The 27,284-nt window shown below is 46.8% G+C and overlaps 5 protein-coding genes across 19 annotated transcripts in view; 2 read left to right on the top strand and 3 right to left on the bottom strand.

Moving 5' to 3' along the window:
• Nucleotides 1–4,799, bottom strand: part of LOC6032095 — a 148,510-nt gene extending 143,711 nt beyond the window's left edge. The window contains exon 1 of the mRNA XM_038250268.1: nt 4,788–4,799. The gene's annotated coding sequence lies outside the window, so the exon portion shown is untranslated. The remainder of the gene's footprint in view (nt 1–4,787) is intronic.
• Nucleotides 658–3,495, bottom strand: LOC6032093 (lactosylceramide 4-alpha-galactosyltransferase). The gene is made up of 2 exons (XM_001842707.2): nt 2,702–3,495; nt 658–1,024 (listed from the first exon to the last, which is right to left on the bottom strand). Exons 1-2 carry the CDS (start codon nt 3,493–3,495, stop codon nt 658–660), a joined length of 1,161 nt encoding a protein of 386 aa, XP_001842759.2.
• LOC6032092 (lactosylceramide 4-alpha-galactosyltransferase) lies at nt 3,845–5,356 on the top strand. The gene is made up of 2 exons (XM_001842706.2): nt 3,845–4,897; nt 4,955–5,356. The coding sequence occupies exons 1-2, from the start codon at nt 4,149–4,151 to the stop codon at nt 5,319–5,321; spliced, it is 1,116 nt and encodes a 371-aa protein (XP_001842758.2). The 5' UTR covers nt 3,845–4,148; the 3' UTR covers nt 5,322–5,356.
• A 1,487-nt stretch (nt 5,357–6,843) lies between these two features.
• Nucleotides 6,844–10,655, top strand: LOC6032091 (E3 ubiquitin-protein ligase MGRN1). Its single transcript, XM_001842705.2, has 5 exons — nt 6,844–7,335; nt 7,497–7,615; nt 8,392–9,231; nt 9,295–9,429; nt 9,485–10,655. Exons 1-5 carry the CDS (start codon nt 7,248–7,250, stop codon nt 10,343–10,345), a joined length of 2,043 nt encoding a protein of 680 aa, XP_001842757.2. The 5' UTR covers nt 6,844–7,247; the 3' UTR covers nt 10,346–10,655.
• Nucleotides 10,656–11,534: 879 nt separating this feature from the next.
• Nucleotides 11,535–27,284, bottom strand: part of LOC6032089 (putative mediator of RNA polymerase II transcription subunit 26) — a 38,688-nt gene continuing 22,938 nt past the window's right edge. For 9 of the 15 annotated variants that reach the window (XM_038248868.1, XM_038248867.1, XM_038248866.1 and 6 more), the window contains 4 exons: nt 24,955–27,274; nt 24,468–24,795; nt 23,843–24,409; nt 19,077–22,973 (listed from right to left, as the gene is read on the bottom strand). In XM_038248868.1, the coding sequence (XP_038104796.1) occupies nt 19,432–22,973; nt 23,843–24,409; nt 24,468–24,795; nt 24,955–27,249 (6,732 nt within the window). In that variant the 5' untranslated portion in view covers nt 27,250–27,274 and the 3' untranslated portion in view covers nt 19,077–19,431. Of the gene's footprint in view, nt 14,710–14,977; nt 15,351–15,560; nt 15,673–15,739; nt 16,016–16,074; nt 17,314–17,376; nt 17,608–17,666; nt 17,994–18,315; nt 18,454–18,559; nt 18,967–19,076; nt 22,974–23,842; nt 24,410–24,467; nt 24,796–24,954; nt 27,275–27,284 lie in introns of those variants that run through there. The other 6 variants (XM_038248870.1, XM_038248869.1, XR_005276623.1 and 3 more) reach the window with 6 other exon arrangements.

Below are 27,284 nucleotides of genomic sequence, written 5' to 3'. Positions count from 1 at the left end.
GAGCAGTTCTTCCAGGTGTACTACCCACAACATGGTTGGTTCTTCGAGGAGAAGCACACCGAGGAGGTGATGGAACGGATGAAGGACCGCATCTTGACGCACGTGTGGAACCGGATGACCAGCGATATCAAGATTCGGAAGGACAGCAAAGTGGCGTACATCGAGCTGGCCAAGCAGTACTGTCCGAACGTGTTGAAATTTTGTGATACGGCGTTTTGAATAGAAATTGTTACAAATAAATTACTTATTTTATTCTGAATCAACTCCTCAGTACGGTAGACGCCAGACTAAACTTGAGAAGTTTTACTCAACTGTTACGAGTGAAATTTGGACAGATTGAAAGCAGAAATGCCTATTTGCAAATTTGTCTTTATTTTTCAACAAACATTCAATATTTAAACACATTTGTCTGATTTTTTGTGTATAAATGTCAAGCAGGTAGCTTGTTTCAGATTTCATTTTGTGTAAATGTTACAAAATGGCCTACATCGAGCTCGTCAAGCTGTATCAAGCAGCTAATACATTCCACCAAAAAGTTTCGAGTGGAATTTCGAACAGATAAGGCTTTTGTCATCGATAAGCAAACTCACCCATTTGTTAAAGTTGTCTACATTTGGTATACAGTTGGTTAAGTGAATAATCCTAAACTGACTCAACCTAAAAGTACTCCTTCACCGACCACAGCGCATTTGGGCAGTACAACCGCGCGAGCTCAATATAAGCCGCATTTGCGTCCTTTTTCAGCTTAATCCCGTTGGTCAACTTGTTCCACAGGTGCGTCAGCACCTTGCCCTTCATCCGCTCCATCACCTCGCGGGTGCGGTTCGCCTCAAAGTACCACGACTGGTGGGGATAAAACACCTGGAAGAACTGATCCGGCGGCAGGACGCCAAACTGGCCGCCGCACTTCTCCCGAGTCATGTGCCACGGCTCGGTGACGTTGCAGTACTGGCGCAGGATTCGGGTCACCAGGAAGGGCCCGTTGGCGGCCCACTCGGTGGCGCTGTAGTTTTTCGCTACGTCCCTGGAAGATGAAACGGGTTTAGTTATGTCATTTTGTGGTACTATTTTAAATTTTTGTTGACTTGTGCATTTTTTTTAGCTACTTGTTGAACCATTTACACCACATAGCAGGTCCTAGAAGGGCAAAATAAAACAAAACAAAAAACTAAATTTCATATTTCAGGCTTAATTATACATTTTTGAAACAAAAAAATACGCTTTAACTTTCACGTGTCCAAATTTATTAAGGGGTTACATACATGTAAATCGGCAAAAGTTTCAGAGGTTGGTTTGAGCACACGCTTAAACTTTTTTTTTAATATGTTGGGCATTAAAATATACATTTTCATCTATCAATAAAATAAATTTGAACACTTTTGGTTGTGTATTTGCCGAGTTATAGCTATTTTACCAGTTTCAAAAAACGGGTGCCACGATATCTCAACACTGCTTTGACCAAATTGGCTCAAAATTTTGGTGAAGAATCATTAATTCGGTCCCGTGTGCATGACGAAGACCGATTTTAAAAAAGTTTATTTTAAAAAAAGATAAAAATATTTTTGTGTTTTTCATATAAAAATTCGTCAGTTTTTGATTTTTGTATTTTTTTAAAAAAACAAAATTTCAAAATCGGGCTTCGTCATGCACACGGAATATGTCTTGAGAGTCTTCACCCCCAATTTCAGCCAATTTGGTTTATCCTATCTCGAGATATCGTGGCACCCGGAAATCAACTGGGTGTTCCGAGAAAAACGCTCACATAGTTTGACAGTCCGCTTTGCACATGGCAAAAGTTTTAACTCAAATCGTCTTCTACTCACTTAAATCATGACATATCTCAATGAAATTTTCAGGAGTGATTGGAATACATCTTTGTAAAGGATTTACCAAATATTCGGAATTATGAAATATTGAGATTTTCTACATGTATGCAACCCCTTAATCTATCGATAAATATATCGATTTTAGCTTTGATGAGTGGTTCCAAAATTCAAAACATGTAGAAGGCTTCAAATTGCTTCACGACGTTCAAAAAGGTTATTTCTAAATAGTTTACAATGGATTGTACAAGTTTGTTTAATGAACATTAGAATTTTTAGCAATATTGTTTTGCCCCTTATTTTCAGGGAAATTTGGAAGGGAATGGCAGCATTTAAAATAAATATAAAAAAGGTTTTCTATTCTGGTAAATTCGCTTACTCAGATGACCAGTTTTTGAAGATTTCATGAAATATCGTACAAAAACTGCAGAGTTATTCAGTACTCATTTTAGTTATTTTGGTTGTTTCTTTTCTGTATAATATTTATCAAGTTAGAAACCCAAATCAGATTGCTTTTGAGCTTTAAAAAAATATGACTCAATATTGGATAACTTATCTTTTATGGAATTTTAATGGAATTTTATTAGGCTTATACAAATATTTTGTAAAGTTTTATAACCCCCTTAAAAAATCGGCCAGGGAGGAAAAAAAACTTTTTTTTCAAAAAAATCTCAATTTCAATGGAAATTCAAGTGCAATAAGCTGAAATCAATTTAAATCAATTTGGGAAAAATCTATACAACTGCTCATGACGTTCATTTAGCTGATGACAATTGATCTGGAAACATTAAAGTTTTGTGGTGTCAGAAATCCCAGGTACCGTCCATCTTGTCAGACTGATCAGGTTTGGGAGGTGTCAATGAGAAAATTATACCAACCTCAGCATGCTCTCCGCAAGGGTATGCCCAACTCCACTCGCCTGCAGATTAATGATCCCATTGGCCACGAATCCGTCCCCCTCGGACACCAAATAATTCAGCGGCAGTTCATCGAGCGACTTCATGACAACCACATCCGTATCGAGATAAGTCCCACCGTACTTGTACACCGTCAGCAATCTCAGCACATCCGAGGTGTGCTCCACGATGAAGCTGGAGTTGTTCAGCGCACCCCGCTCGAACATTTCCTCGACTGGCGATCCCAGCCCAAACGTGGTCATGTTGACCCGCCGCAGGAACACGTTCGGATACGGCAGCAGTGGCACAATGTTGGGACTGTTGAAGAAGCTGAACTCGGCCGCGGACACAAACAGCACGAAAACTTTCCACTCCGGATTGGAGCGGGCCGCGGACTCGATGGCACATGTTTGGCGGGGGCTTAGCTTGGCGAGTCCGGCTTGGAAGATGGTTGAGATTATGAAGAAGATGTTTGTGTGGGATTCGAAGTACAGTTCGGCTTCGTTATCTTCCAGATCGGGCAGTTTATAGTTTCCGGTTTGTTGAAGTTTGTACGAGCGTTGCATGTACGGTGGATCCGGTTCAGTTTCGGTGGTTATTTCCGGGGAATAGAACTCCTCAACTGCTTTTGTATGCCACATTGCCCTTTCGTACAGATACTTCAAATCCAAGCTTTGCAAAAATAGCTTCGTTTGAGCTTTCTGGTACTTCATGTACAGTATCAAAATCGTCACCAGCATAATCACTATCAGGATTCGACTCTTGTTCGAGTTCATTACGGTTCGATTCACTTTCGCAACGCGTCCTCAACAATTAAAGATCGAACAAAAAATGAAGCTCCCATCTGTGCCAACCCTGGGAGTGGGTGCTAATTACCGCCAAAAATGTGAACTACACTCCTTTGATAAGGGCTGCAGTTTGGCATGTTTGCTTGGCTGGAACTTATCACCTGATGGGCAAAGAGCCGTTGGAAGACTAACTTTCGGCGAGAAAGAATGCTTCATTTATCATTGTTCGTGTCTTGGACATGCTGTAAAGTGGTCATGTTCTTGATAAAAACGTTTTTGCCAATTTTGAGCATATCGTACAACAGATTGACGGGTGAGTTTCAGTACGTGACGTGAGTTCACAGAAGCAGGGTCAAGTCGTTATCAAGTAGAGAAACAACTCACGATGAAGCCAATCAATACTCTCTTTATGGAGCACTAAAACAGTATTACCAAAACGTTTTTGGGAATCAAGCTACCGAACACACCCAAAACACATTGAACGTTATCTACGTAGCTTAATCTATGGTCTGTTTGGGTCGACCCAGCTGTCTCTAATCAATAGATCGTGTTGATACCGGTAATCCGTAGTCTTGCTTCGGACGCCGCACATTTCGGTAGCTGCTGTGGTGGATAATGGTGCGCACTAGAATTCGGTAGTGATGTTTTCGATTTCCAGAATCAACAGCAATCGTCCGCTGGTTATTGCAATTTTCGCGGCACTAGTAGTGTTCTACCTCGTGTATCTGACCGTGAGCCAATCCGTGACTTTTTCCGCGCTACAGTCCAGCTTGAACGCGAAGATCGCCGCGCTGCGCAACACAGAAACAACGACCAGTGAGCCGGAGAAAGTCGTCGATCGAGATATTGTTCACCTACCGAACGTGCAGAACGATGAGTTGGAGTTTCGTTCTGGGAAGAACATCTTCTTCATCGTGTCCACACTGTCTCCGGAGGGTGTGATCAAGCTGACCGCCAGGCAGGCCTGTGCCATCGAATCAGCGGCCCGATCCAACGCGGATTGGAAGGTTTTCCCACTGTTTGTGGCGACCACGTGGTTCAACTCTTCGAACAATGAGTTCATTAGTCCTCTTCTTCACTACTGCAATATTCACATGAGATACATTGACTTGGAAACGTTTGCCTACGGAACTCCACTGGAGAGTCTTTTCGCCAAGCATGCTCTTCAAAACTCGAGCTACATAGTTGAACACACAGCGGATGTTCTGCGTCTGTTGGTACTCTACAAGTACGGGGGAACCTACCTGGACACGGATGTGATCGTGCGCCGATCCTTTGACCTGCTGCTGCCCAACTACCTCGGCTCGGAAGGCAGTGGCTACGTGGCAAACGGAGTCATCAACCTGGAAGCCACCGGCTACGGGCATCGCTTTGCCGAGTCGTGTCTCAAGTCAGAACCCATCATTTCTAGGAATGTTTAAAAAATAATCAAGTTTCCTCCCTCCAGCGACCTCGCGGAGCACTTTGACGGCAAGGTTTGGGCCGCCAACGGACCGTTCATGGTGACGCGGAATCTCCAGAAGTTTTGCAACGTGTCCGAGGTGGCCAACATGACCCGGGCACGGTGCGGTGGCCAGCTGTCCGTTCACCCACCGGACGTGTTCTACCGGATTCGGTACCCGCGGCACGATTGGTTCTTCTACCCGGAGCGTACCGAGGCGGTGATGACGTCAATCAAGGATGATATTTTGGTGCACATGTGGAACAAGGCGACGAGCGGAATCCAGCTGAAGGTGAACAGTACGGCTGCATACGTGAAGCTTGCGCACGAGTACTGTCCAAATGTGATAAAAAGGTGTGATGAGTTCTTTTAGTGAATGGATGGATTGTTTTGTCGAGTATCGATTAGATATGAAAAGTTGAATGAAAAACGATTTGCTTGCAAAACTTTTTCCTTCAAAATTCTGATGATAAAACTAGTCTGAACAAACCGAAATTTTAAGAGAATTCCTGCTAATATAAATTGAAAATGGCAAACAAGTTCGGTAGTATTTGCCAAAAGTGTCTTTTTTAGTTGTTCCAGATGTACCGGAGAATCCGGCAATCCCCGGTCTTGCCTGGATAGCGACATGCTCTCAAACTGTTAGTTACGACTTTTTGTCAACTCATGCCATTTTTCGCACCAAAATCAACAAAATTACAAAAATTATGATGACAACCTCCTATTGTCAAACATTTTGCAAAACTTTTAAACATTGACATTGATAGGATTTCAATTAGTTTATCGAATACCATTGAATCTATAAGATTTGTCTAAAAGTTCATATTTTTTCATCCTGCCCTAAGAAACTAGTTTTACTGAAAATGCCTATTCAACTATTGATGAACTTTTTATACGAATTTTAAATGTTTAAGTGTGAAATTGTACCAAGAATCCAATAATGCAGTTCCGATTTGAACTTAACCCGTTGCATTTTTTTTTCCAAAGTTTATGTCGCCCCCTCCCTATAAAATTGGTTCACACAATCGGGGGCAAACAATTTTGTTTTTCAAAAATCAAAAAAATAATGAAAAAAGAAGTCTAACCAACTGCAAACAATCAAAAATTAATTTTTCATGTTTAGACTTGTTTAAACATATTTTGATTTTTTTTTCAATGAAATCCGATGTACATCATCGCAGAAACTATGTTTTTCGCAAATAAACAATCTTAAATTTTACAATTTTTTTAAACCAATGATTGCTAAACAACTGGACAGGAGATTAAAAATTGTTTTTTGCAATTCCACTGTGAAACTTTCAACTTTTCCTGTCTTTCTGGAGAAACGAAACGGCCTACTTTTCCCTACCAAAACGAACAGAAAGGAAAATTAATACCTTTCAACAACAGTGCTGAAAATTTCTACATTTCAGCACTGAAATGGGTGCTGAAAAGTTAAACTTTTAAACACTAGTATCGAAAAGTAACATTTTTCAATATTTTTTGTTTTGAACGATGAATTAACTAAACACATGAATGTTTGACATAACATTCCATGAAAGAAGCGTTTTTCGGAATTGCTAAAAATGTTGTAAGCAACTTGTTGCAAAACTTGATTTTTTCAGCACTCGTTGTAGTCTTTATTTCACTACTCATGATGATATTTACCGTGGTATTATCCCACCATACATCCCACCAATTTATATCGATCTTGTCACGTTTATAGCACATTTCAAAGTATAATAACTTAAGGTGTGACCCTTTCTGTGTGTATTCGTTTCAAATAAACTAGCATTTTAACTTGAACACACAAACACACTCTCATAGTTCAGCTATAAACATGCAGCAAACGTTTACCTTCCTGACATGCACTAACATTGCATCTGGCCTATCTACAAACACAGACATCATCACGAGACTGACAGACAGTCCAGCAGCAGACACATCACAGACAAAACCCTACTGCCAGAGTGGGTTGCAGCGCAGTTCGAGAGTGTGTGATATTTTCTTTCTCTATATAATTGTGTCAAATGGACAACTTTTACCTGCTGCTGGCTCGCCACATAATGTCCAAGTGAAAAATCTCCGCCTTTTTCCCGTTCCTTGGAGGAGGAAAAACAGGTTAGGGCTCAGGGTGGTCGGGTTCCCGTTAGGGTGAACACAGTGCGCGGGGGGTCAAAGCTGATCTGGAAAGTTTTTTTTCGCTGCCCGAAATCATTTGGGTGGAGCAGGAAAAGTGCCCGAGGGCAGCTGGAAAAGCGGAAGAAGGTAGTGATCGAGTAATTGGGCGTGGAGCAGCTAGTTGGGAAGCGCTGCGAGGATGGGTGCCCTGGCCAGCAGGCAGAATGCAGCCGTCGAGGAGGCGGACGTCAGCGCGAACCATCAGTACAAGTATCCACCACGGTCGGGTGAGTGCGAGGGGGGCGGGGGAGGGTAAGCGCTGAGTAGGCTATGGAGGTGAAAAGTCCTTGAAAACATTGGCCAACAGTGGCATAGCCGACCTCGATTGCGACATATTAATTGATACTTATTTCGTGGACGGCCTACTATGGGTTTTGTCATTTTGCAGGAAACTACTTTGGGACGCATTTCATCATGGGAGGCGAGCGGTTCGACACTCCTCAGCCGGAAGCGTATCTATTCGGGGAGAACGCTGATCTGAACTTTCTTGGCTGCAAACCAACCCCCGTAAGTGCGACAACGTTATCTGCTAAGCATAAAGGAAGGGGAAAGGGTTTTTTTTATTGTGGAATGTCACTTGAGGGAGTAGCATAAAGCTTTGCTGTGAAAAAAAAACCCAAATTCAATGCGTTTGGTTTTGGTCAGTCTACGAGAGCAGCACATAATTAATCGGAATTCGTGGAACGGAATCATCTTGACTTGACTTGACCAGACGGGAATAAATTCATAGAATACGGAGTAAAAAATGATCGAATTGTGAACGCTTACATTCGCTCCGCTGGTTAATAATCAACTTGACTTGGCTGAAATGGCTATTTGAATTTGACTCATGACTTAGAAAATTGTACTTAGCGTAGTAATTCGATTCCACGGAAATGAATCTGATCTTCTACAACGGAAAAGTAAGGAAATTAACAACTTAACGTAAGAATTGGAATATTTCAAAATCTACTATTTATTCTTAACAACTAAAAAAAAGGATTTATCACAAGATACACAGAAACAAAAATGGTAGTTCATCAGGGATTGGTGACAGATGTTGTGACAACAAAGTCTAATATTTTCATCAGTTTCTGGTAAATTTTCATCAGGTTCACATTTTTACACATTATTTAGGTAAAATTACTCAAAAAAGATATTACCAACAAATTTCAATTTCCAAAATTAAACTTTTTATGCTGAGTAGCAAACAATCAACAAGCTGTAATCAAAAGATCAAAGAATTAAAAATTATTAAAAAAAATTCAAGCTTTATAAACATTTAAAAACAAATCTTCCTCCAGTTCCCGTACCCCCCGCCGCAGGCCACCGAACCGACCAAGACGCTCAAGAGCCTGGTGAACATCCGCAAGGAGTCGGTCCGGTTCGTCAAAGCATCCGATTGTGCGGCCAAGATCCACGGCGATGGCACGACCAAACCGGCCCTGTACAACATCGAGTTTGTGTTCGACGCGGACTCGATGTGCGCCATCACGATCTACCACTTTTGCATCGAGGACATCGGCGCCACCGGGGTCAGCTACATCCCGCGGGACTCGTCCCTGTCGTCGGAGACATTCCACTTTAAGCGGGGCGTCGGCCAGGTCTTTTCCGCTCCGTCGCACATCTTCAACCCGGCGCTGTTTTCCGAGGACGATCTGTCGTACAACTGCGAGAAGGACACATTCCCGGTGGTGATCCACTGTGTGGTCGAGGAGGGCGCGGAAGAGTGCCGCCAGAGTCACACGACCATCTGCGTCGTGGACCACCACTCGGACGGAACGTACGCGCTGCGGGCGTTGAAGCAGAAGATCTTTGTCGACGGGTTGTGCTACCTGCTGCAGGAGATTTACGGCATCGAGAACAAGCTGGTGAGCAAACCGATTGGGGACGAGGACACCGATGACAATGGGAGCGAGTGCGTCATCTGCATGTGCGACACCCGGGACACGCTGATCTTGCCGTGTCGGCATCTGTGTCTGTGCAATTCGTGCGCGGACTCGCTGCGCTACCAGGCCAACAACTGCCCGATATGCCGGGCTCCGTTCCGGGCGCTGCTGCAGATCAGGGCCGTGCAGAAGGCGGTCGCCGGGTCGAATGCGACCCCGGCCGCGGTTGCCGGCGCCGCCCAGAGTCCACAGGATGTGAGTGTTTTTTTTTTCTTGGTGGCAGGTTGAATTGAAATTAAGTTTGTGTATTCTTTGTAGAGCACGGATAACATTCCATCGGGGTACATTCCCGTGTCGCTGATTGAAGCCCTTAACGGACCCATTACGATAACCAAGCAAGTGGACAACACCGGCTCGACCGAGAACACCACCGACAGCACTCAAACTAATCAGGTAGGTCTTCTTGTTTTTGGAATCGTCTTTAGACTAAATTGTATTTTTTCTTTAGAAATCATCGGACAAGGCGGACAAAAAGGACCAAGAGACCATGGGATCGCGCGAGAAGCTCAACCAGAACGCCGTAGACTTCCGCATGTCGGTCTTGCTATCGAAAGAGGACGGATCGGTGGCGTGCGTCACTAAGGAACTGCTGACCAAGCACTCTCCGCTGATGCAACGGGCTCCGGTCAGCCGCGACAAGAATCCCCGTGAAAAAGGAGGCCTCCGCATTCAGTCCAGCCAACCTGTTGCTACCGCGGCTCCGACTGCGAAGGAAGCAAACGCTACGACCCCGCTAGATCGTGAATCGGTCCAGCTGGTCAACGAGCGTTCCAAGCTGCCCAACCTGACCGAACTGGACGACGACAGCGAGGCGGAGAAGTTATCCCCACTGTTGCAAAAGTCCGATCCGGACGGCGCCGAGCAGACCTGTGATACGTACGAGAAGATGCCCAACATTGAAAACGTCGACTCGCGGAGCCAAAAGTCGGTCGCAGCGCTCGCAGCCGCCGAAGACTCGGATTACTACACCCCGGAAGATCCGCACACCACGATCCTCAGCCCGCTGAAGGACGCCACCGAGGAAAAGCCGGACGGAGCCAAGAAGCTGTCCACGCCGTTGACCGTGCTGAAGGAGGCCTCGCAAAGCTCGCTGCCGGACAGTCCCATCAGCGGCAACTCGCACACTTCCACGCGCAGCTCCGGCGACAGCTACTCGTCCAGCTCGAGCACGCGCCAGCTGCTGTCCTCGGTGACGGCCAACGATACGCCCACCCACGTCACGGTCAACGTGGACGCGTCCGCCGAGGGGCTGGTCAAGCACGAGATCAAGATCGACTCCGGCAAGCTGGACTGCATCGACAGCGATTGAGCCTACATTCGGGGGCGGATGCTGAAGGCCGTTTTCCCCTCACGATAGAACAAACAACAAACGCATTTCAACAAACTGAAAACTATAAAAATACTTTTACTACGCAGCAGCAGTAAGCAAAGCACTAGAGAACAAATTTGTGTGCGGTAAAATAACTACCCTAAAATTAGCATGTTTGTCTCACATCCTTTATCCTTCCCGTTTTCCTAGTTGGAAACAGTTTACGTTTGAGTTTTAACATTAGGTTTTTATTATTGACAAAATATCACTTAAACACATTTATCGAAAATAAATTCGTTTTAATCATAGCCACGACACGAGTTTCTCCCAATATCACCGTCCAAAGATGGTCGTCAAAGCTTGGTTGATGGCCCGGCTCACGACTCTGGTAAATTTCTGCAAGAAAATCAAAAAATCAAAACCTCGATCAAAAATCTCCTCCAAAATCCAACTCACCAGCGTTTGTCGCTTGATCTTGGGCCGCAGCGGGTTCGCCGACCCGTGCGAGCAAAACGCGACCAGCACCAGCAGCAGAACGGCAAAGTATCGCGGCAGGTTCATGGCGATCAGTCGTCGGCCAACTGCGCTACCACACTGGACCGATGGAGCCGGGCGGAAGTGCATTTTGAAGGTGGCTCCGCGGCGGCGTTGAACCAGTAAAGGTGGAAGGGCAATGCGTTTCGCAAAGAGTTGCGTGCGTGCGGAAAGTGGAGTATGGGAAATTGGCTTGGAGCGACAATGGTGTGGAAGTTCGCACGAAGTATGAGTATAAAGATGTCGATCTGATGGCATCAGAGTTGAAGTCTTTGAAATAGTTGCCAATTTTTCAAAACAACTTGACTAATGAAGGTTCGTCACTTATACCAGCATTGATGTCACTCAAGCAGCAATTTTAATGGAGACGCATGGCCTTCTATGAAAAGAAGAGGAGCTTATCAAGATTTAGCCCTTTTACCACTTCGTGGTACGAAGCAATCAAAATATTTACGATTTTTTTTTCGAGGTGTTTTACTTGAATGTTTGAGAATAATTTAGGGAGCGTTCTTTTATTACGTCACGCATTTTGGAGAGCGAAGGTAGAGGGGTAAAAAACGAAAGTTGTTCAACGTTGGTATAAAAATGATTGTGTCAGTTCAACAACCCAAATTAACCATGAAATTTCTCATGCAAATAAAACACAATCGCACCGTTCGACGACCGACGTTACTGTTTGTTTTTCTGACGTAGTAATTTACTTTTATTTGTTTATAGGTTTTGTTTGCATTGTTTCAACCTCTTGCTCTGTCGCGCCGATTTGCTGCCTTACCAATGAACGATTAAAACTGATGCTGCCTGTATACATTACTTGTTTACTCTGTTTTTTTTTTGTCTGGTGTTTGTTTGTTATTATTATTTCGGTTTGTTTATTGTTGCAAGTTTTATCGACGGAGTGAAGGTAAAAGTGCCGGGGTTTGAAATTGAAAGTGTGATCTTTTTGTTGTTGTTGTTTTTGTGACGTAACTTAGCTTATTTGGTTGAATATAAATTAAACTAAAACGAGGTTTTCGCGCTCTTGTGTGCTGCTTTTTATGGTTTTCTTTATACAATATTGTGTGTGTATGTTTTCTCCCTGTCGGGTTAAAGTGTACTTCCCCTTAACAATACATGCGTGTAATATTAACTTTATACGGTTTTCATTAGGTATATTAACATTATTCAACGATAAATTCCGCACAACGATAATTCGGAATGATTTTCATTTAATGTAATTTGCTGGTTGCGCTAACGCCTTAACTGATCGATTTGAAATAGTTTAAAAAAGGTAATAAAAATAAACGAACCGAAAATGAGTAACTTATCGACTCAAACTATAGCACCTAAAACAACGAATAAAAAAATAAAACAAAATTTATATAAATCTCTCGCGGTTTCGCAGCGCTTTAACTAGGCTGCAATTATTTCGTTTACAATAGTACATCGTAATAGTATGGCAAATTAATTGTTTTCTTTTTTCTTCTTCCTTTGAGTAGGCGCCGGCTGCGCCGGCAGCGTGGGAGGAAAATCTACCGCGAACACGATCAACGTGTTTTCTCCCACGCAGCGCGCGTTGCACCGCCTACTACTCCGTACACACTCAGTATGGTTTGGGTAATTTAATTTTTGTTCTTGTTTGTGATTATCTTAAACGAGGCAAAGGTTTCCTAATTTCTTGTATATTTTCATCAGTATGGCCAATTTGATTTTAAAACAAAAACAAATGTTAGATTTTTTTTCGCCGTTGAGCAATAAACTTAGGGTGGCGCTAAGTGGAAATCAAAAACGATTTGACGCCATCTTTTTTTTTGGGTTCATGTGATATGCATAGATTTCGATCGGTATGAAGTGAGAGTGTTTTTTTTGTTTGTTTATAACCTAGCGCTTTCGAAGCCAATTCTGAGGGAGGTATAATGATAGAGATATTTTTCTTCCGATTTTTCTTCAATGATGTGTATGTTTGATTGATTTGTCTCTACCTTGGTGAGGGGGGATCCCGAGAGCGCACTGCTGGACCACTTGGTTCGATTTGTTCTCCGTTACATGCAGGTAGCAATTGATCATAAGATTTTTTTTAATATAAACGCTCGAAAAAGAGTAAGAGAAGAACCCTGTAAATGCATTTTTTTTATTGTATTGTTATTAGCTTACGTTTTTAAGTCGTGTTTCTTTTTAGTTCTGCAGCAGCAATTTGCCTTCTCGCTCTCGGGTTTGCTACGAAGTTAGGCCCTGTGTGTGTTTTTTTTCGTCTGATTTGATCCAATGAGTTGGTTTACCGTGTATGATGAGGATTTAGAGGGGGGTTAAAGCGAGTTTGGTTTTTTCGACTGATGGTTGGTAAATTTACTTCAACTTAATACTGCTGAACGGTTAAAAGTCTGGTTAGAGGTTATCTTCTTTGTTTTTGAATAACACTATTTTGCTTGGATAAATGCGATTAGGTTTAACTTGATTTATACTGTTGTTTGGTACAATTTTCTTTTTTTTTTTATTTAGTACTGTTCGAATTGAGCAAGTGGTAATTTTTAGTATTCAAATTGCTTCAAATTGACGTATAATATTTACGGATAGCCAAGCGGGTTTAATGGTGAAGGTGCATGACGGATGTACGGGCTTGACTGGCTCAATGCAGGGTGGCGTCCAGTCTGGGAACCACCCTTACTCTCACAACCTATTCCCACACCTATCGTTCCACCATAGATTAACATTCAAGACTTTGCACAGCTGTTTTAGGCAGTGCTCAGTCTTGAATGTTCGCCTATGAAACACCGCGAAACTTCGACTAAAATCCCTTCCTCGTCCTATCTCCTCAATCTACAGCTTGCTACGATTGAATGGGTAATGTGATTGGTATGCTGTTTTTGTTGTTGTTTATTTCAGTTAACTCTATTCTACTAGTCCTTGCATATGACATGTGTGTTTATTTAGCTAGTTTTATTTTAGTACGTAATTCCTTGCTTCAAATGTGATGCGTCCTTTTGTTTACACAATTTTACAGTAATTGACGTTGCCTTATTGATTTTGTTTACGCGTCATTTCATTGAATTGTTTCTCCTTCTGTCAACCTTCTATCAAACACATTTGCACTGGGTTATTTTGGTGAGTGTGTAAAATTAGGGTTCCCTCTAGCGCGGCCAGTACACTCTAAATTAAAATCGCACACGCGGACAACTAAGGGTGAGCAAAGGTTTATTTTTGTTTTCTATTGCGATGCAACTAAATTCTGTTTTTTTCCTGTTTCGCTAGTTTGTTTCTCTTGGTTTCGACTGATATGCGTGAGTATGTGTGGCTTACTTCCCCTTTTCTCTTCTCTTTCAGGCTCAGGTGCGGGTTGTAAAGCCATTTTTAACGTTGCGGGTCTTACAAAGCAGTGCTGCCAACCGATGATGGACGGATAAATCAATTCAATTGTTCCACTCCACACGTTTTTTTAGTTTTGTTCAAGTTTGTTTAAATTCACAGCTTTATCTAAACACTTTAACGACGATAATAACTCTGTATTCTCTTGTTTTTTTTCTTCTTTTTTTTTGGTGATTACTTGTACATCTGGAAGCAGTTTAAGTGTTGCTGAAATCCTTGTTGCCAGTATAACTTTTTTTCCACTCTCGACATTTAGGTGAAATAGTTTTCACGCTGCTGGTACAGGGGCAGCGGTTCCGGCGGCGATTCCGTATCGTCGTCGTCGTCATCGTCGTTGTCCTCGACTTCGCTGTGGTAGCGGGTTTCCTCGTCGTCGGCGGCGGCAGCCGCAGAAGCAGCCATTCCGGCCGAGTTCCGGCGGCTGGTGCGGTTAAACATGCCTCGCTTGCGCAGCTTGCAGATGCTGGATGGGAGCACTGCCATCGAATTTTCTGAATTTGTTCGTGTCGAGGAGGTTGGTAAAGAAAGTTCATGTTATTGAGTTGTTCTTGCAAGTTTGAAGGTCTGTCCAAAATGCAAACTTTTTGGATGATAAAATTGCAAAAATTGTGCAACAGCATGCAAAACAAAAATCAAATTTGGTGGTGATTGTTTTTCCAACGAAATCATACACATGAATTTTTGAGAGTATTCTGGTATGAGTGTGCTCTCGGAACCACCCTTGTATCCTGTACTGATGATCTGATTGGTGCTACAAACCTGTGATCTGATCCTGGGGTTTGTCGTCTGGTTGTGGTTTCGTTTGTTGTAGTGTTGTAGTAGTTGTTGTTGTTGATGGGCAAGCATTTGTTGGGAAACATTTGATTTGTTTGATTGTCATGAGTGATACACATTTAGATGGCATTAGAGAGAGTATCAATAGATATAGAGAGCGAGCAGTGTAGAACATCGACTCAACTCGGTTCAAACATTCCGTAACGATTCAACATGAACACTAGAAGCCATTCAAACTTAAAACATAAAACAACGAAAATTTGCATTCAATAAATTATAAAAACGAAATTAAAACAACCGTGCACGACTGGCACTAACGAACACTACTTTTGTGGATTAGTGGCATGGTACGGATTACCTAATGGATGAGAAAAGAACGAAAAAAAGAGAAACCATAATGTAACAAATGCATCTGATTTGGGCAAACATAGAACAACACAAAATGACGAAATTCGAACAGAAATTTGAACTTAAAATGGCTTAAAAATTAAAATAACAGTTTAAATCGAGCGCGCTAGCATGGAGAAACGACAGCTAAGCCTTCACGCTCGGGTGATCGCAAACTTACCAGCTACAATTTTGCTCATTTGCATGACCTGTTGGGCCAAGATCTGGTTCAGCTGCAGCAGGTGCTCCCGTTGTCGCTTCTCCGCGTTGGCCGGCTGATTCGGTGAGGTGTCCTGTTGCAATCAAATGAAAAAATATTAACGTTCACCGCGATCTTAAAACGATCTAGGTCAAACTTACATTGCCCGCCATCGGCGTCTCCGACAGCATCTTCTTGATGGCTTCGACCTTCTCCTGGCGGCGCTGCTTCTCCTCGGGGGACAGCTCCGGCGTCTGCTCCGGGACGTACCGCTCGGGGATCAGGATCTTGCTGGGCGCCGCCAGCAGCTTGTCGATCGTGTGCTCGGAGATCTTCTCGCGGGGGCCCATCGCCGACCGGACCACGTCCGGGGCGTTCGATCGCGGTCGCAGCGTGACCTCCAGATCCACGTCATCCCGCGCACGCCAGTTGACGTTCTGGAAGGAGGTTCAGATGATCAATACTTTCCCAATATCCCCCCTCATCAAAAACTTACATTCTTATTCATATCGTTCTCACTCTGCATGATCTCGATCTGCTTGGCGTTGACGTGGTGTGGCGCCGTGTGGTGACGCCGCTTCTCCTTCGGAACCGACCGCCGATGCTTGTTCTGCTGGGCCATGTGTTCTGCCTTTTGTTTCTGCCGTTCCGACGCGGACAGCCCGTTCGAACCACCCTGCTGGGGAGCGCCCATTTCATGGAGGATCTGCTTGGCTGCTTCGCTCTGGAACACCGGACTTTGCTCGGAAATGGTCAAACTCTGAATGGATTCCGTTTTGGTGCGAAGTCCGGAGTACTCAACGCTGCCGCCGTCCATCGAACTGTTCAACGACAGTGTGCTCACCTTGCTGGCGGATGTCTTACCAATAGGTGTACGATCACAGCCAGAGTACAAATCTGCCTTGCGATCGATCATCGATACCGGGTAACTGTTTTGGCTGTTGGCCGTCATACTGTAGTAGTCCTTCAAATTGCTCGAGTAAGACTGCACGTCCTGGTTCTGTACGAACGCCTCGTGAGTCTCCGAAACACCCCTCGGCATCGACTTTGCCCGATGGTAGTTGTTGTAGTCCTCGAAAATCTGGGCTTCCTCTTCCAACACTTGATCGAGACTGTGCGTTGAAGCGTTGCTTCGATCCTTCTCTCGATCCCTATGTCTACGCTCCGATTCGCGCTTAACAATCCGAACCGTCTTGATCTCTTGCTTATCCGGATATCCAAACGGATTACCCGAAGAGTCCTCCAACAAGTCATCGCTATCCACGCTACAAGATTCGAACGCTTCCGAACGATCGAGATCGCTTCTTCCGTAAACCGAGCTCTGCTTCTCCGAAACGTTCAACGACAGCGTACTATCGTGCCTGCCCTGATCTTTGCTGACCAGCGAATCCAAATCAGTCTCCACCCAAGCAGCACCTTGCGATCGTTTCTTAATATGCGATCGCGAGTCGCCGTTCTTGTTGATCTGCTTGTGCAGCGAGTCCGAGTTGTCCGTCAGCTGTCGCACCGCCTGGCTCAGTTCGTTACGCTGGCGCTGCATATCGCCAACCAGTCGTTGTACTCGTCGCAGTTCCGACTCCAGAACCAGCGTTGCCGAACCCACGTACTGTCCGTCCTGTCCCGGAACCAGCGTTGCCTGCGATCCTCGCGTATCCCGCGAAGCTTGCAGTTTCTGCCGAAGTACCAACAACTCCTGCTCCAGGCGAGCGTTATCTGCGACGGTCTTTTCCAATTTCTGAAAAAAAAAACAAATCATTTGATCAAATCACAATCAACTAACCTTCCCCCACAATCCTACCTTGGAGTTCTCCGCCAGCATCAGGTGCACCCGGGACAGCTCGCGCTCCAGCGTGTGCTGCTGCTGCCGAGCCGCCTCCATGGCCGGTGCCGGTGCCTCACCCTTCATGATCTTGGCCTTCAACCCACCGAGCGCACGCTCCAGATCTTCCTTGTCGCGCTGCAAGCTCTGCAGCGTGCCGGACTCCTCCTGCAGCAGCTGATCGATCTGATACAGCTGCTGGACCTTGGACTAAAGGGAAGAAAAACCTTTATCTCAAATCCTCCAAGAAACCACACACCTCAACCAACCTGCAGCTCGGTGTGGTTCGGGCTGAGCCGGTCCCACTGGCGTTGCTCTTCCTGCAGCAGCCGGCGCTCCTGGATCCGCTGGTTGAACTCCAGCCGGTCGAGCGTGGCCGATTCGGACGCGTGCAGCGAGCCGGACGACGATTTGCTCTTGCCCTTGCCGGGCGCCCCTCGGTACAGCGTGCCCAGCTTCACCATGTTGTCCACCAGGTTGATCAGCGGCTTTTCCTTCTCGTACTGCTTCTCCAGCTCGCACAGCTGCTTCTTGAGGGCCTCCAGCCGGGCCAGGTTCTCCGCCCGGGACGGTCCGTCAGACATACGTATCGAGTTCTGGAAGCGAAGGCGAAGTTTGATCAAGTTGTGCAGCTGACACAAGCTAATTCCGCATGAGGCTTGATTTATTAGTCAAAATATTTGGCCGAAAGGGTTTTGAGATGTCGATCCAGAAGGGGGTTAAGTCCGTCACCAATTTGAGTTTGTACAAACAGTGTGTGCGTGTTTTTGTGTGATGGTTAGTAAAATTTTGACTGAATTCCCAGAAATGATCTACGATTCGGGTTAGCTTCCCACCACAGCAAATGAATTGCAAACAACTCGGCAAAGCGTAATTTTTTGCGAGATAAAAAAACAAAATCAAAAACTTGAAAACAACCTGAATATCGTGTATATTTGTGCAACACTGCTCGATCGAGCGTGCCGTATTGCTGTTCTGTCGTCGCAACTGAATTAACAGCAAGACTAGTTCTTCGTGTGTACGGTTCAGTAAGTCCCCGGCGGACATTTCCAACGTCTGTGGGTGGGGGAAAACATTGGGTTTGTTCAGTGGTGTTGAAGAAGCACAAAATTAAAGGGTGAAGATTATGTCTGATCGGATCACGCATCGCTTCGTAACTTACTCTCAGTTCGGATTTGTCCTGCTGCAGTTGCTGGTGATGATGGTTGGGGGTTTGTGGACCGCGTGGTGTAAACACCTGCTGTTGGTTTATGTTCGGTGGCCACTTTTCTCCCGGAGATTCTTCGTTCATCGCCGCTAAGCTGCGATCGATATCCTGAAGTTGGTAGTGCTGCTGCAGGTTGATCTCCTGAGCTCGCTGCAGCTGGGCTTGCGTATACAGATCGTGGGTGGATTCGAAGCTTATGTCCGGCCGGATATAGCCTTCCTGGTCCTGGTAGTAGTACTCGGTCTGCCTTGGGTCGTAATAACCCTGGACCAGCTTCGGATCGGTGCGGTAGTCCGACGGGTCCGGTTTCACCGTCAGCGCTCCCTTGGGAATGTTTTTCACGTTGCGAACTGAAATGGAAGCTGAAAGTATTAAGAAAAGTCTCGCTTGAAATCTACGGGGATTGTCGTCGAATGCTTGTTGGTGGCTTGTTCAGTGTTCTGAATTGAATAGTAACACGTGGTTGTTGGTTTTTTTTTCCATATCTGTTGTATATATGTATTTACAATACGTTTCTCTTGTATATGAAATCATATTAAAAAAAAATCAATCAATATATATCATATCACTTAGGTTAATCTGTTTTGATTCGTTGCTTGCAAATGGAAGAGTATTTATTGTTCGATAAAATGCTTGCTGATAATTTGGCCTTTTGATTGCTAATTTACACATAAAAAAGTATATAAAATAAAACATAAATACAATGTGACATTGTTGGACCTTACCGGATTAATGGAATGCTTAGAAGATAAAAAAAGTACTTAGAAATCTATCCTTTCAACAAACGTGATTGTGCGTTCCGTTGTTTTTGTTTTAATATTCTTGCGTTAGTGTGTTGTGTTACTGTGCTTTTTGTGAACATGTGCATCCGACGACGTTGCAAAGACATGGCTGGACCCGGGACTTGGCGTATATTCATTGCTATCAACCGTCGAAGAGGACACTGCACTAGCGGTCTCTACATTGCTAGTGCTGGATGTACTAGCGGTAGCCTCTGCACCCTTTGCAGCCTGATACGACCCATCCAGACCCAGGAGCTGCTTCCGCTTGAGCGTGCTGTCCCGGCTGCTTACCCCACCTCCACCGCCACCCGTCCCACCGAGCTTGCCGCCCAAGTCCTGCTTGCCGTTGCGTCCGTATTGATCCCTACCCTCGGTCTCCAGGCACTTGTTGGCACTGTTGACCAGCCCGCTGGACATCAAATCCCACTGTCGAATGTTTTCTCGGTCAATGTCGTACTTGGTCTCGTCCCTCAACACCTCATAAACGTCCGAGGTCGTATCCGATGAAGCCGAATCTGTCATGTTACTATTGCTGGCCAGCTGTACGTACACGTCATTGTCGTCGCTGGAGTTTTGCGACTTGTGATGCTTCTTCATCGTTTGCGCCTTCGTAAGCAGAGCATCGTTCACGTAGGTCACATCCCGAGTGATTGCCTTCCCCGCCTGACGCTGCAGATGTTTTCTGTTCAAAGTGGACAACTTGGACTGCATCGAAGAACCCGCATTTAAATGATCCAAACTCTCCATCGACTTGGCGTGCATGTGAGATGCCCGGCGCAAGTTATCCCGCCACAAACTATCCTCCTCCCACAGTTGATCCCCACTGGCGGACATTTCCGTCGATATGTTCAAACTACTCTTGGAGGAAGCACTCGCCTGATTGCTCAAAGCTGCCAGCACTTGATTGCTACTTGGACTGTTGCTAGACTTGAGTATCGACGCCAAGATCGACGTTGACGAGTTCACCTCTCCACTGACCCGTGGCTCCTCCAGCTGACTAGGCTTGTTGTTCATCATCTTGTTGTTGTAATAATTCTTACTGTTGTTACTCGACAACGACACCTCCAACATCTTATTCACATTCTTATCCACCATACGATCCGACTCGTAAATATTGCGCTGATCAATTTCATGATCCTTCTCCGCTGCCGTCAAAATGTTCGCCGCCTTCACGTGACTTATCGGATTGTGAATGTGCGAAATACCTGCCTTCTTCACCCCAACCTCACGTTGATTGTTCAACTTTAACGGATACTTGATCCGAGCCAAATCCGAAAGTTTGCTGATATCGGACAGCGGCGAATCCCTACTCTGCAAATCCGAATAATAGTACGGTGCCGAGTCTGACAAATTGCTATTGCCCCTACTATGTGCCGGAGTCGTCGTTTGCGTCAAATCAAACACCGTGCACGAACTGCGCTGATCCAAATCCATCGAGGACATCGTCGTAACCGAGTCGACAATTTCAATGTTCAAGTTACTTCTCCCAGCCGCCATCAAATCCTCCGACACGCATCGAGCGTCGTGGATCGACAGATTCTTCTCCTTCAACGGTGACAGCGTGACCTTCTCGTGAGCCGCCACATCTTCCAGCGAATCGTAGAACGCTTTCGCCTCATCATCCGTCCGATTACCCGTAGTCGATTTGGCACGCGGTTGCATCTCTACGTTCTCGTAGTAAATACTGTTATCGTGGCCATTCTTGAACGAATCCATCGCCGGCAAGTTCGTCAAACTGTCGTGAATCCAGCTCATTCGACTTGAGCTGTTCTTCTCCGAATTCACGTACACGTTCTCCAAATTTCCCAAATACTGATCAAAGCTCGCGTTCGACAGCGTCTCATCGATACTGTACCCGCCCAGAACCTGAATCTCATTCAGCGAATCCTCCGAAATCGGTCTCCGCTTGTTGCGCGTCGCAACATCCATCTTGGAACTGCTCCGTCTCAACTCGATCGACTCCGTCTCGGACAACGAGGTAGAAGTGCGCCGACTCGCGTCATCTTCAACGGCTGGCTCTACCTTCAACCGCCGGTACAGATCATAGTCCGACGAGGTGTTCGACCCGTTGTCGTACCGACCGTCCACGTTGTAGCACGATCCAAGGTACAAATTGCTTTGCAAGCTCGATCGGTTCGATTCGTAGTGATTCTTGCTCGACTGGGACTTGTTGTCGATGGATCCGGACAAGCTCGTCTGGCTGGGCTGGCGGTGATCGGAAGGGTTGAGCAGGGAGCAACGCGAGTTGGACTTGGATGATCCCTTGTCACGGCGCTTCACCGTATCGAAGTTCTCCGAGAGAAACATTTCATCGTTGTTGTGCTCGTCCAGGGGCAAGGCGGTTGTTGGGATTGGGGGTGGAGACACGATCTCACTGTCCGAGCTGTCGATGCAGTCTCCGAGCGGAGTGCTTGAACTGGCGCCCAAGTAGTAGGACGCTGGACGGAACGTGTCCGACAGGCTGAACCGCGAACGAGCGGCTTTGATTTTTATTTTGTCATGGTCCTTTGCTGATTCGTCGTCGGCATCGGAGCTGTCGTCACTTTTAAGGTAGCTATTGTTTGATTTAAGAATATCTGGCAAGTCGTTGCGTTTGTTGTGCTTCTTGGAGAGGGTGTTACGATCGGATTGTTTCTTCTTTAGCGTACTGGTAGCCGAGTCCGGTGCGTTCTTCTTGCTAGACCCACTCACATCGGGTTTTGGTTTCTTCTCCAAACTGTTGCTGTGAAGTTGGGACAACTCCATGTACAACGGTTCCTGGTCGGCTTTCGGTGGACTATTCTGTACCATGATCATTTCATAGGTAGACTTGAGGTCATCACCAAACACACACTTTCCACCGAGTCCGTTGGTCATTTCGATGTAGGTGTTTTCATCCTGAGGATCTGACGTTCCCTTCTGTATGGAATTTAAAATGTCCATTGCGGTAAGCTTCATTTCAGCTACCTCGTTGGTTAGTACTGGTTTCTTCGGCGTCATTGGCATGTAGAACGATTGGTTCTCACTGCTCACGTCAATCATATCGTCACCGATGGTCGTCTTGGTCTCGTCGGACACTTCCGCTTGCAGCGCTTCGTCCAGGTCTTCGTCGGTGTACTCGAACGACATGTCCTCAGCGTCGTCTTCGTTAGAGTGCAGTTCTTCGGGAGTCTTGGTTTGCTGGTCAGTTTGTTGTTTCGTCTGTGGTTGCTGTATGGGCGATTTCAGTATCGAACTATGGTCGTAAACGGGTTTGTATTTGGGTGGCTCCAAGGGAAGCATCTTCTCCTTGAAGCTACCGACACTGGTCAAGGGTTTGGCGGTCTTGGGAGTGGACGCGGCCGCGATCGAATTGTTTTCGTAAATGTTTGAACAGTCGTCCGTGTCGTCTACCGCTACGCTGACGGAGACGGTGGCAGAGGAGAAAGACTGTTGGGAGGTGTTCAGGGTGTCGTCACCCGCGGAGGTACTGGGAGGTGGGGGCAATTCTTTAGGGTCTAGATCGGACGCTTCAGCTGGGGGTACAGTTTCACTACTTTCTAGCTCTGCACTCGCGGAAGCGGACACATTTGGGGTTGACCTTCCTGCCGGCGTATTTTCTGTTCCATCTAGGGGTTGGTAATATAATACAGATAATACAAAGTATAAGATATTGGTTGTGCGTGGGTTGTGGTGGTATTTTTTTGCTTTGGATTGGTACAGCTGGAAGAATACAGTTGGCTACACTACATACGTGTATCATCGTTATTTTTAGCAACAGGATTCAGTTTTTTTTGTTTGTTTTGTGGGAGTACTGCGTGTAGACAGAGACAGAAGATATTACCGCCCAAAACCAGTGTAAAAACCATTCAGATCTACGTGTTTACGGTTATTTAACAGGACAGCCGAGTATAGATGGGGTGAGAATTTTGAAGAAGGCTCGCGTTCTCGCGTGTGGTTCGGGATTCAGGATTTGCTTTTGAGGAGCTATGGTCTCGTGAGTGAGTTTTGTGAGTGCGATGGGTTGTGTATGGTTGTGGCTTGTACGCGGCAGGAAGGTCATTGCTAGTGCCCGTTCAGTTCCGTTCGCCAGTCCAGATCATTTTTGCTGTTCTAGAAAATCAACGGTAGAACGCAGTGAAACTAAGAAAAGAACGAAATCAACGAAATATAACGAAAAACCAGCTTTTCAAAGCAAATCCAGAATTTGTCAGGAATTCTTGTATTAGCGCTACAAAGAAAGAGGAAGTTTTGGAAATAATAGGAAGCAAAACCAGCAACGAAGCTGAGGTGTGTGTGTTATATCCTGGAGCTGGAGGGAAAAGGGCTGCAAACTTGGAGAGGTTATTTTCCGTTCACTGATTAGTACTAATGTACACTAGAAAGGAGCAGTCTAGTACGGAAGGACCTGCCAGAACAATGGTTAGCTGATTGTCACTAAGAAATAATAGGATCGTTCTACAACAGATAGGAAGGTTCAGATAGCTGGCCGACTTACCTTCATCGTCTGACGAATAGCTGTTGTACTCCAGGTTGGATTTGTTGTCAACCCTTAGGTGCTGCATTTGCTGTTGTTGTTGCTGCTGCTGCTGCTGCTGTAGTTGCTGTTGTTGGTGTTGAGCTTGCATTTGCTTCTCCTGCTCCAGGTACATCTCCGCCTCCATCTGCAGCTGGCCAGACTTGCTCAAGAACGGGTTACCAGTGGATCCGGGCGAACCGAGTCCCAGCTGTTGGGCTTGCTGTTGAGACATTTTGCGCGTCAGCGGCGACTGGAGCATTCGTTGCTTCCACTCGAGCAGTCGCTTCATCGACTCTTCCCGCTTGCGTTCACCGTCCCGTGCCGACGGATCTTCCTCTTTGCGTGGAAGCCGGGCGCTGGCCGACCGAGCGAATTGTTCCTGCTGGCTGGGATACTTTTTGAGGTTGTTCATCGTCATGCGCTGCGCTCGCGGGACACTTGCCGAACCCTGGTGCAGGACGTTTTCATCGTAGTCCAGTCGACCGTTGGACGAACTCGCACCTCCGTAATAACCATCGCGTGGAACCGTGCTAGAGTTGACGGCGCCTAAAAAAAGTCCATGTGAATTAGATTGTGAGCAGCGCAACGTCCGATCGTAACTTACCCGGCACTTCCTTCCCCGCTACCGCTCCAAGGTTCGCGGCCCGCTGCAGGTACGACGCACTCTGCATTCGCATCTTCTCCGCGTAACTCGCCTCCGAGTAGTAGTAGTTGTCCGGGGTTCGGTTGATGTCCAGGCTGGACTTGGGCCGGGGTGCTCGAGCTGGTTCGCCGTCCTTTAGCTTACCGCCCTTGACGCCGTTCAGGGAGTTGGCGCCGATCGGGTTGCGCGCCTCGTACTCCAGAAAGTCGGCCGAGTGGGGTCGCGGGATCGTCGATTGGACCGGTCGGGCACGCATCTGTACGTGCTGCTGCTGTGCGGGTGAGTTGTTCTGTTGAATGCGTGGGGTGTTTTGGATGGGGGTGGGGGGTGGGATGAAAAAATGGGTTGTTGGTTAGCGGTGTTAGGATGTGCGTGCGCGATTTCGATCCGTTTGTTAACACATGGGTTGTGAGTCACACAGAGAGACACTGAGGTACACGGAACTTACCTCCAGATAGTTGGGAGTGTAACGCATGGGCATGTTTTGGCCGTCGTAGCGCAGGGGGCTCATCGGTCGGCGGTAACCTGCGGCGGCGGTGGCTGCACTAGGTGTTGGATCTTCCGCTGGAAGAGACTTGGACAGCATGGTCAGGTTGTAGATGTCTTCGTAGTCGGACATGTGTTTGTCCAGGGCGGCTCGCGGAGGTCCGTACGTGTCCGGTGTTCGTCGGTCCGCGTTCGGGTACATGAAGGGGTTTGTGAATGCTCGTTGTGGAGTTTGCTGCATAGCTAGCTGCTGAACCTGCTGTTGGACTTGCTGTTGTTGCTGAAGTTGTTGGAGTTGGGCTTGTTGTTGTTGCTGCTGCTGGATCAACTTTTGGATGTACAAGTCCCGCTCGATTCGCTTGGCATTGCCGTAGATCGCATCGTTGTAGACAGTTTGGCCACCACCAGCACCGCCAGGACTTGGATACGCGTTCGGGTCGTACCCTAGATGTTGTTGTTGTTGCTGCTGCTGCTTGATTTGGGGTGATTGCTGCATAAAGCTCGAGTCAGGAGTTTTTCCGTAGATTTGCTGCTGATCCTGGTCGTATCGCTCGGATGGGATGTGTTCGGGACTCGGGGAAGAGTACCCACCGTCGTTCGCTCGGCGTGGTTTGGGAGGTGCGTTGGCGTACAGGGGTTGCGATCCACCTCCGTTGTCGGAAACGGGCGTTACCGGTCCTTGGGATGCTCCCGTCTTGCACACCTGCGATTGGTACGTTTGAATGCCAGAATCGCTGTTGTCTCCGCTGCGTGCGTTGTTCGAGGGTGGACTCGTTTCGGACTCGCTGCTGCCCTGCATCATTGTGGCCAGGGTCAAGGCCCGCACCCAGTTGGTCATGGATTCGCCCGTTTCGGCGGCGAATACGAACGTCCTCATGTTGGTGTGTTCGCACTTGAAGGCAAACTTGCGGTAGACCTTGTCCTCCGGGAAGCACGCGGATATTTTGTAGGATGGGAGCAGGACGGTTCCGAGCAGTTTCTCCTCTTCCTGGCTTTTGTAGTAGTAGAGGATGTACTCGGACAGGACGAACCAGCGCCGTCGCCACACTTTGAGTCCATCGGAGCCCTGTTTGTAGAGCCAGCCGGACATGGAGACGGGCGCGTTGAGGGGTCGCTTGGTGACGGGAGATTTGAGCGTGTGTACGGGACCACTTTTCCGGCGTTCAAGGCCGTCGTGCGACGGCGAGGACATCGAGTCGGAGTTGGGTGATTTTTGGTTTTGTTGCTGCTGATTGTTTTTGACGCCGCTGATTTGGGTCTGGCAGGCTTGGTTCACCACTTGGCCGGGAATGTTTTGCTGAATGATGATCTGGTTGGGGGCGGGGGATTGCATGTTGTTGGGCGTTTTGTTGATCACCGCGTGGATGTGCTTCTGCTGCTGTTGCTGGTAGAACGCTTCGTTGATCGCATGCTGGTTGGTGGCCGCCGTGGCACCGTAGTCATGGATGTTGGCATGATTCGTCAGCTTCATGGGACCTTGGGCCGGCTGGAAGTGGCTGGTCAGGTTCAGACTCGATGGAGGGGCATTTCGCTGCAGCTGTTGTTGCTGGTGTTGGATTTGCTGTTGGTGCTGCTGGGACAGGTTTTGAAGGAGGTTCTGCTTCAGGTGATAGTTGGGAACGGGTGGATTGAGCTGCTGACGAAGGGCAAAGGTTTGCTGCTGGTGGGCCAACGCTTCCGTGGCGGTTTTAATCTGGGCCTGGATCTTTTCACGCTGCAGCTGTTGGAACTGCAGTTCCAGCTTGGTGAGTGGCTGTGGTGGGCCCGGCTGGCTTGGCGTGTGAGTGTGCTGCGTTGGCCTGGGGGCAGTCTGGTACAGGCGTTCCCGCTCACCACTGCCACTCGACGGCGAGCTGGTTTGGTAGATCTGGTCAAAGTGATAGTGACTTCCGATCGTGTTGTGGTGATGTTGCTGCTGTGATGGCTGCTGCTGCTGCTGCTGTTGCTGGCTCGAGCTGGAGTATTCGCTAAGGTACAAACTGTTGCTATTCGATTTGGGACTACTGTGGGCGCTAAGATGCTGCTGCTGTTGCTGCTGTGCGACTTGCTGCGGGGGTCGAATCTGGTGTGGGTAGTTGATTTGGGCAAAATTCGACGCAAAGCTCTGGTACTGCGGGTGGTTCTGAAAGACCGGCGATGCCCGCGAAGGCCGATAATCGGCGGCATTCTGCTGCTGGAAAGTTGGTGGCTTCGTCTGCGGAATCGGTGCTAGGTGTGAGTTGGCCTGCTGCAGCTGCTGGAGCTTCTTGCTCTCCATCGTGGTGAACGTGGGTGGATCGATCCTGTTTGGGG

Source organism: Culex quinquefasciatus, chromosome 1, assembly GCF_015732765.1.
Source record: "Culex quinquefasciatus strain JHB chromosome 1, VPISU_Cqui_1.0_pri_paternal, whole genome shotgun sequence".
Lineage (NCBI taxonomy): Eukaryota > Metazoa > Arthropoda > Insecta > Diptera > Culicidae > Culex > Culex quinquefasciatus.
The sequence above is the reverse complement of the archived record's forward strand: the minus strand, read 5'-3'. Positions and strand labels throughout refer to the sequence as shown.

What these genes read in the sequence shown, in the direction of transcription:
- LOC6032093 (XM_001842707.2), bottom strand. Translation starts at nt 3,495, where the DNA reads ATGAACTCGAACAAGAGTCGAATCCTGATAGTGATTATGCTGGTGACG. An exon ending in CTTGCGGAGAGCATGCTGAG is followed by an intron (nt 1,025 to 2,701) that starts GTTGGTATAATT and finishes TTCATCTTCCAG; the next exon opens with GGACGTAGCGAAAAACTACA.
- LOC6032092 (XM_001842706.2), top strand. Translation starts at nt 4,149, where the DNA reads ATGTTTTCGATTTCCAGAATCAACAGCAATCGTCCGCTGGTTATTGCA. An exon ending in TTTGCCGAGTCGTGTCTCAA is followed by an intron (nt 4,898 to 4,954) that starts GTCAGAACCCAT and finishes TCCTCCCTCCAG; the next exon opens with CGACCTCGCGGAGCACTTTG.
- LOC6032091 (XM_001842705.2), top strand. Translation starts at nt 7,248, where the DNA reads ATGGGTGCCCTGGCCAGCAGGCAGAATGCAGCCGTCGAGGAGGCGGAC. An exon ending in CAAGTATCCACCACGGTCGG is followed by an intron (nt 7,336 to 7,496) that starts GTGAGTGCGAGG and finishes GTCATTTTGCAG; the next exon opens with GAAACTACTTTGGGACGCAT. An exon ending in TTGGCTGCAAACCAACCCCC is followed by an intron (nt 7,616 to 8,391) that starts GTAAGTGCGACA and finishes ATCTTCCTCCAG; the next exon opens with TTCCCGTACCCCCCGCCGCA.